A 9514-nucleotide genomic window follows, 5' to 3' on the forward strand; every position below is an offset into this window, starting at 1 on the left:
TTCGAACCCGCCACCTTAGGTGTACGTGGCTGGCGCCTTAGCCGGTTGAGCTATAGGCGCTGAGCCAAATTCATGAATTCTTAAGGAGATGTGATTATTTTTTTCTCTCTGAATAATTTTTTACTGTCTGTTGACAGTGATAACAAGACTTCCTTAATTTTAATTTTTTTTTTTTTTTGCAGTTTTTTTTGGCCATGGCTGGGTTTAAACCCCCCACCTCTGGCATATGGAGGTGGTGCCCTACTCCTTTGAGCTACAGGCACTGCCCAATTTTAATTTTTAAAATTGTAATTATATCTACATAAAATTTTATATTTTAACTATCTTTAACTGTACAGTTTTGTGGCATTAAGTACATTCACATTGTTGTGCAACCATTATCACATCTAGAATTCTTTTCATCTTGTAAAGTTGAAACTCTGTACCCATTAAACAGTAACTCAATGTTCCCTCTTCCCCTCGGCCCTGACAGCCATCATTCTACTATCTTTCTCTGTGAGGTTGGCTACTTTAGGTACTGCATATATAAATAGAATTATATAGTATTTGTCCTTTTGTGACTGGCTTATTTCACTTAGGGGGATAATGTCATCAAGGTTAATTCATATTGTAACGTGTCAGAATTTCCTTTTTAATGCTGAATACTATTCCATTGTAGGTACACACTACAGTGGAATAGTATCCATTCATCTCTTGATGGACACTTGGGTTACTTCCACCTTCCAGCTGTTATGACTGAATGCTGCTGTGAACACAGATGTATAAACATCTGTAATACTCCCTGCCTTCAATTCTTTTGGGTGTTTACCCAGAAGTGGAATTGCTAGATCATGTCGTAATTGTATTTTTAATTTCTTTTTTGGTTTTGAGACAGAGTCTCTATTTTGAGACATAGTCTCTCTGTCATAAGAGTAGACTGCAGTGGTGTCTCTGCACAATCTCTCTGCAGCCTCAAACTGGACTTAACCGATCTGCCTGCTTCAGCCTCCCAAGAAGGCAGGACTGCAGCACATGCCACCTTGCCTAGCTAATTTTAGAGATAGGGTCTTTCTCTGTTACCCAGGCTGGTCTCAAACTCCTGAGCTCAAGCAGTCCTCCTGCCTCAGCCACCCAGAGTGCTGTGATTATAGGCTTAAGTTGCTGCACCTGGCCCCAAAGCTTACAAAATAGCATTTGCCATAGTTATTTTTCTAAACTTTTCATCTCTAATATGCCTCCTTTCCAACCCTGATGCTCTATTATTTTCATTTTTAGTTGGTAAGTTGGCAAAATAAAGAATTGCCGCCCAGAAAATTAAAGTTGGTAACATTGTTAGTTTTGAAGTTCTAAATACATTCTAGTCCTTAGCTCCTAAGGTGACAGTAACTTTCTTTTCCTTGCACTCATACTTGTATAGTATAGTCCTGGTCCTCAATTTTGCCATTAGGACATATGAAAAAACTGAACTCCGTTTGTAACTTTATTGATGACTTACATGTAGATTATTCTCAGAGTTGGCATGAGAAAAAGCAATTCCCCAAAATTGGTCACTTTCTTTATGGTCAAATTTTGGCTGTGTTCAATGTGAAGGAGAACTTGAGTCTGTTTAATTGTTCATGAGATACCACTTCTGCAAGAATAACCTCTTATGTAGGCTCTGCTTTTGAGTTTGCTTTTTATTTATTTTATTACTTTATTTTATTTTTCTTTTTTTTTTTGAGACACAGTCTCAAGCTGTTGCCCTGGGTACAGTTCCATGGCGTCACAGCTCACAGCAACCTCAAACTCTTGGGCCTAAGTGATTCTTTTGCCTCAGCCTCCCAAGTAGTACAGGCTCCTGCCAAAATGCCTGGTTATTTTTTAGTTGTAGTTGTCGTTGTTAGGCAGGCCTGGGCCAGATTCCAACCTGCCAGCTCTGGTGTATATGGCTGACGCCCTAGCCACTGAGCTACAGTTGCTGAGCCTTGAGTTTACTTTTTAATTTTTTTAAGAGGAAGTTGATACAGTTAGAGAAAATATAACAAATGAACTTGTCAGGTTATCTGGACTCCTAGGATTCATTTGTGGACTTTACCTGTAGTTTAATTGGATCCTGTTACCTCTTTTGGCCTTTCTTTAGCCATGGTAAAATGTGAATAGTATTGTTACCCAGCTTCCTTAATGTACCTGTAAGGAATATCAGTGAGTTTTAGCAAAAATCAGAAATCCTAAAAGAAAGGTGATATATCAAGTTACCATTAAAATAACGGCAACTTGAGAACTAGAATATTTGGTGAGTTACAGCACTAATGTGTTAACATAAAACCTGGTTCTTCTTAATTCTACTATAGAATTTAGTGTGTGATTTTGAACAAGAAATCGGTACCATGGACTGATTTTCTCATCATTATAAAATAAAGAGGCGGGTGGGGTGGCTTACACCTGTAATCCTAGTACTCTGGAAGGCCGAAGTGGGTGGATTGCTTGAGCTCAGGAGTTCAAGACTATCCTGAGCAAGGGTGAGGTCCTGTCTCTACTAAAACAATAAACAAATTAGCTGGATATTATGGCACACGCCTATAGTCCCAATTGCTTGGGAGGATGAGGCAGGAGGCTTGTTTGACTTTGAGGTCACAGTGAACTAAGGTGATGTCACTGTACTCTACCTAGGGCAACAGAAGAAGACTGTCTCCAGAAAAAAAAAAAAAAGTTAAGAGAGGGTATTCTGGAAGAGATTATAATTCCATCTTCCTCCTTATTTGTCAGAAGAAATAATTTACGTCTTCTATGTTAATAGAAGAAAGATACAAGCAATCTAAAATCACAAGGTTTTGGTTGTTGGATTCTTTTTTTGGGGGGGGGGGCAGAGCCTTAAGCAGTCTCCCTGGGTAGAGTGCCGTGGCATCACAGCTCACAGCAACCTCCAACTTCTGGGCTCAAGCAAGTCTCCTGCCTCAGCCTCCCAAGTAGCTGGGACCACAGGTGCCCGCCACAACACCCAGCTATTTTTTGGTTGCAGCCGTCATTGTTGTTTTTTGGCAGGCCCCGGGCTGGATTCGAACCTTCCACCTTAGGTGTATGTGGCTGGCATCTTAGCCACTTGAGCCACAGGCACTGAGCCTGGTTGTTGGATTCAAAGATACAAATTCAGTGGCCTCCTAAGAATCTCTTTACTTACTCCATGCTTAGTTTAAGTCCCCTTTGCTCTTGTCTCTACTGTGAGCAGCCTGGAATTTGTGCATAGACCTCTACGTGATGTAAATAATTTGCTCATGGGTAATCATATCAAATTCACTTCAGTACTTCTAAGAGCCTTACTGTGTATTCATAAAACTACTTCTGCTAAAACTCTTTAGACAGAGCCCAAGGTGGTAGGGCTTTTAAAAATCTTTAATCCGTAATAGATAGTGTTATTGTAAAGGTCTAGCATATGTATTTAATACTGTGCAATTTGATGAACTAATGCATAGTTGCTATCATAGTGAGTTTTTTTTTGTTTGTTTTTTAACTGTTGTCTTGTTCTATAAGCTATCAAACTCGTAAGAGGACAGGAATTGTAGATGTCTTGTTCACCATTGGATCCTTAATGCCTACAGCCGTAATGGGTGTAAAAAATACCTCTGAGAGACCCCACTTTAATTTCTTTCATATATATACCAAGAAGTAGAATTACTGGATTGTATGATAGTTCTATTAATTTTATAACATCTGGGCGTAGTGGCTAATGCCTATAATCCTGGCACTTTAGGAATTGAGGTGGGAGGATTGTTTGAGGCCAACAGTTCAAGATGAGCCGGGGTATACCATAAGATTCTGTCTCAATGAAACAATTGTAAAAATTAGCCTGATATTGGTAGCTTGCACCTGTAGTCGTAGCTACTCAGAGGCTAAAGCAGGAGGATCCTTGAGCCCAGGAGTTCAGTGTTGCAGTGAGCATTGATCACACCACTGACTGTATTTCAGACTGGGTGACAGAGCAAGACCTTGTCTCAAAAAAAAAAAAAAAAAAAATCTTTTAAGGGACTACTATATGGCTTTCTACAGGGGCTTTACTATTTTGCATTTCAACACTTGTTATTTTCTGCTTTTTTTTTTTTTAATATATAGGCATTCTGAGTGTGAATATAATCAGGACTTCAAAACAAATTAATCAGATCAGGCCTGGTTGCTCATGCCTGTAATCCTAGCACTCTTGGAGGCCGAGGTAGTTGGGTTCCCTCAGCTCAGGAGTTCAAGACCAGCCTGAGTAAGAGTGAGACCCCGTCTCTTCAAATATAGCTGAACGTTGTGGCAGGCACCTGCAGCTACTTGGGAGGCTGAGGCAGGGTGATCACTTGAGTCCAGTTTGAGGTTGCTATAAGCTATGACATCATAGCACTCTACTGAGGGTGACAAAGTGAGACTGTCTCAAAAAACAAAAAAATTAATTCTAAAACAATTAAAAGAAATTAAATTAATTAATTAATTAATTTCTAAAAGAAATTAATTCTAAAACAATAAATTCTCCAGGTTAAATTATAAATTAACAGACTGTGTTTTAAAGGTTGATTTAATATGTGGAATAATTTGCCTTAGCAATTTCTGTGTTATCCTCAGTATCTAAAACAACCTTGACATGATTTTTGAAGCTGGCAAAAACAAACCTACAAGAATGTATTATAAATATGTGTCTGTTGTACAGTAAATAACAGACTTTTTCTAAAATGTGCCTGCATGTGTGCTAGTTTAAATTATTTCAAAAAACTTCTCAAATGGTTTATGAAAGAGGGAAATAAATGATAATAAGAAAGCTCAAGTGTTCCTCATTTCCTTTATGAATCCTGCTTGAGATCTTTATAGAGACAAAGTCTTGTTCTGTTGACCAGAGTAGAGTTCAGTGGTGTAATCTTAGTTCACTGCAGTCTCACCTCTTGGGCTGAGTAATCCTGTTGCCCCTATAGTAGCTATGACCACAGTCCCATGGCTGGTTAATTTAGTTTTTTGATAGACACTGTGGTCTTGTTGTATTGCCCAGGCTAGTCTTAAACTCGTGGCCTCAAGTGATCTTTCCACATGGGACTCCCAAAGTGCTGGGATTACAGGTATGAGCCACCATGCCTAATCTAGAATAATATTTAATAGCAATTTTAAAAAATGTATTTCTGCTACAGTAGCGGTTCACAACCTGTGGTTCCTCACAGGAATCTTATTAAAGGGCCGTGGCATTAGGAAGGTTGAGAACCACTGTGCTAGAATATATGTTCTTCTATCATAGCTAAATAAAAAGATGAAATCCTGCTTTATTTCCTACTAATAAAATTAGGTAAATCCTAGCATTCTTTTCATGAAAAAATTGTAGTGTTGTTAAATCACTAAATACTATTGACAGGAATTAAAAATTACTTTTCTCTATAATGCTGGGAGACATTCAAGCTCCAGTTCATTGAATATACTTATAGTAGTACTAGTTTAAGTTAAACAATGTAATATTAGCTAGTGAGTAGACAAATTAAGATATTAGTGTTTTCTTTTTTTTGGTGATCTCATGATGTAGAATATGAGTACAAAATTGTCATTTATGCCTTGGGATGGTGGCCTGTGTAAACTGTTGCATTGACACCCTATACCCTCTGACTGGATTGAGTTTGGCTGTTGGGCAGCATTGGTAGGAGATTCTGAGGCAGGGAGAAGAGTCTTTCTCTGAGGGTTACATATGTCCTTTGACTAAAAGGCACAGCAGCTATCTGATAGCCCTCTCCATACTATATGAAACAAAAGTTGAAAGAGCCCTTTGGGTTTGTGAGTTCCAGTAATTACTCCCTCTTTAACATTCTTTAAAACCTCCCAGTAGCAGTGCAAATTGCTATTATTAGCCAAGAAGTACTGTACTCTGTTGATTTCCCTACTCCCTGCAAGTACCTTTGAAAATAATCCCTTTATTAAACTCTACTCAGATTTCCCAATTTGATGTGCTGTTTGTTTCCCGTTGGGATCCTGACTAAAATAACTACTGATGTATTTTTAATCATTATCCTAATTGATACACCAGATAAGCCCTAATAATACTTATGCTGATTTGTTTGGTGGCAATAACTGAGTGTTTGCAGAACTATTCTTTTCTTGAAGTATATGTCATCTGGTGTGTTGTTAAGGGGAAAAACTGTGTTAGGTGATCTATAAGAGGCTAGTAATAATAATAATTTACTTAACTTATAGACCTTAAAATGCTGTTTTACTCTAAATGGTTCCTCTTTTCTCTAAAAGAGATTAGTGATTTGATTCTCTAATAAATTATCAGTATCCTTTTGTATCAGTAAGGCTCGTTGATACGTCTTTGGAGAAGGATACCTTAAAACATGCAAGAAATATAATTTGGCTAATCTATGAATAATTCTGAGAAAGTTCTAGATATAGTATTTTGACTGTATAATATTGTCATCTTTATATATTATGTCTCTTTTCAATTAATAAAGATAATTGGAAGATAACCATTTTACGAACCATGTTTCCCCAAAATAAGACGTACCCAAAAAATAAGCCCTAGCAGGATTTCTATGCATTTGTTAAATATAAGCCCTACCGCGATAATAAGATTTAGTGATGAGCATGGCTATGCAGCGTATCTGCACGCCATGCATTTCGGTGCAGATGGTAAGGAAGACTGGAATACCTTTTATCTGCCACAGCTCCTTTCTCCAAGCCATTGGCCCTTGCCCAGGTATACATGTGGTAACCGCCGTTGCAGACATCCTATTGCTCACATGCCAATGGCTAGGGGAAAGGAGTTCACGCATCACTAACACCAGCCCCACCAACAAGGTCGGCTCCCCCTGTTAGGTTCCAGAAAAGGATGACTTAACTGTATTTGAATAAATGTAGATGTAAAAATAAGACATCCCCCTGAAAATAAGCCCTAGTGTGTCTTCTTGAGAAAAAAATAAATATAAGACAGTGTCTTATTTTGGGGGAAACACGGTAGTCACTCAAAAGACTCAGGCTTAAATACTGAGTTTGTATAAGTGCAACTTAATTTTTTATTTCAGTAAGTCTAGAAACTGCTAGTAAGGTTAAATCTAAGTTAATTCAGGGTTCAGAATTAATCTGTAAAAGAAGCTTTAATTAGAACATCTATACTAATAGCAAAATAATTTGTAAAGTGTGACAGAATATTACTCTTGTTTTTTGGACTCCTTTTCTTAGAATTTCTCCTTTTATTTGCCTTGTTGACATTCTAACTCCAAGCCACTTGTAAGTACTGTGTGGGGATCAGTATTACCTGGGAGTAAAAATCTCAGGTCACAGGCCAGACTATTGAACCACAACCTACACTTTAGCATAAGATTCCCTAGATGGTGAGTAGACACATTAGAATTTGAAAAGCACTCTAACCAGTTCCTGCCATTGGATCTCACTGGATTAAAACTAAGTTGTTGAGTGTTAAAGCTGAGGTAATTTATTGATCACTTAATCAGAGGTAAAGATACTAATTGAGTTTACACATTGCCTTTTATTTCTAAGTACAGAGAAGCTAGAACATTTTTTTGTAATCACATGGAACGAAGTTTTCCCATAATTTAAACTTGAGTTGATTGCTTGTCAAGTATAGAGTTTCATCTCTCTAAGGTAAACTTGGGTATGTTGCTTCATCAAGCATTCCATTGGGGTCACAGACCTGATTGTATCATGGAGTTTATAGTTTTAGAACATAATTTATGTGGTGTAGTCTAGAAAAGGAAATTACTTTCATGTGTTATTATTAATGTCATAGGGCTTAAGTGATTCTCTTGCCTCAGCCTCCCAAGTGGCTGTGACTACATGTGCCCACCACAGTGCCCAGCTATGTTTTGTTGCAGTTGTCATTGTTGTTTAGCTGGCCTGGGCTGGTATATGTGGCTGAAACCATAACCACTGTGCTAGGGGCGCTGAGCCTGCTTCTAACATTTTTAGAGGGACTTTCAAATTAAGGTAGGATAATTAATGAGGATATCAAGGGTACAGAACAGTTTGATATAGTTGATACATTTAGTGTTTCCCTCAAGCTGTGACAGTTTGTAATAAGATCAAATTTTATTTTATAATTTAAACTCAAAAGGTCAATATAATTTACTCATTTAATAGAATTTGCTGAATAGCAGCTAAGTTGTTAATTGTTCTATGGGAAAAAAGCAGTCTTGGCCCTTCTATCTTGGGAATGTGTTTCATAATAGTTTCAGATCATTTTGAATATATTTTTCCCTTTTCATTCTTTCAGATTCATCAGGATTCATTTTTGATTTGCAGTCCAATACTGTACTGGCTCAGGGAGGAGCTTTCGAGAACATGAAAGAGAAGGTAAGACTAGTCATTATGGATAGTAAACTTGAATGTCATAGGAAAATTATGGCTATCACCAACTCATTATGAAACTGAGTTTTAAAAATAATACATTGCCACCATGTAAGAGTGGTAATTATAAAGGTTCTGAGGAATCAGTAAAGTACAAACATGATTTCCTTTATGTATATCCCTATGTATTCATTCTAAATTCTCTTGAAGATACTTTAAGCAATATTTATATGGCTGAGTTTGTTTCTCATTTGGCAACATTATTTGAGAACAGTCTGAGTAAGATACTCTCATTCACTTGAAGAGCATTAAAGATCCTTGGAGATCTTTATTTATTTTTATTGAGACAGAGTCTCACCTTGTTACCTTTGGTAGAATGTGTGATGTCAGAACTCACAGCAACCACAAACTCTTGGGCTCAAGCGATTCTACAGAGCATTCCTTCAGAAGAAAGTAGGTATTTTTAGAAACATAACAGTGAACTATATTGAGAAAAACATAAAAGCTTTATATATACCTTCTGTCTTTCTAAAAGAAAGTATATTGTCATAAATAGGCAGTGATTCAGTAATATAAACACTCACATTTTAAATTATCAGAATTTTACCTTTGGGATCTTTAAGTTTTGCCTAAAGTTCAATTTTTAGGCATCAATGGTAAGGGGTTTTTTTTAGGGGGGGGAGCACTGAGACAGGGTCTGGCTCCGTCACCCAGGCTGGAAGCAGTAGTGTCAGCATTAGGGTATCTAGTTTAGAGAACAATTTGGCATTATCTAATGAAATTGCAGATGCCCTACTATCCAGGAATTCTACTAGTAATTATATAAAACAGACATATTCACTGTTCACAGAAGACTCAATTTTTTTTATGGCTTACAATGTTCTAAACATTGTTTTAAGGACTGAGGATTTAGCAGCAAATAAGCATAAAAATGTTCATTATAGCATTGTTCATAATAACCAAACACTGAAAACAATATAAGTGCCCATCAATAGGAGAGTGAATAAATTTGATATATCATACAACAGAAATACTTAAATGAGTGAGATACATTTATCAATGTGGAAAAAATAAAAAAAAAACCAATGCTGTTTGAAAAAAGCAAATCAAAGATAAACAGTGTGAGGGCAGTGCCTGTGGCTCAGTGGGTTGGACACCGGCCCCATATACCAAGGGTGGCAGGTTCAAACCCAGCCCCGGCCAAACTGCAATTAAAAAAAAAGAAAATAGCCAGGCATTGTGGTGGGTGCCT

The 9514-nt window shown here is 37.3% G+C and overlaps 1 protein-coding gene across 1 annotated transcript in view; it reads left to right on the plus strand.

The window, feature by feature from the left end:
* The window catches only part of SPATS2 (spermatogenesis associated serine rich 2), a 128961-nt gene that overhangs the window by 71508 nt on the left and 47939 nt on the right, over positions 1 to 9514 (plus strand). The window contains exon 3 of the mRNA XM_003793612.3: positions 8189 to 8268. Coding sequence (XP_003793660.1) covers positions 8189 to 8268 — 80 coding nt within the window. The remainder of the gene's footprint in view (positions 1 to 8188; positions 8269 to 9514) is intronic.

This window comes from Otolemur garnettii, unplaced genomic scaffold, assembly GCF_000181295.1.
Source record: "Otolemur garnettii isolate 467f Iridium unplaced genomic scaffold, OtoGar3 scaffold00070, whole genome shotgun sequence".
NCBI lineage: Eukaryota > Metazoa > Chordata > Mammalia > Primates > Galagidae > Otolemur > Otolemur garnettii.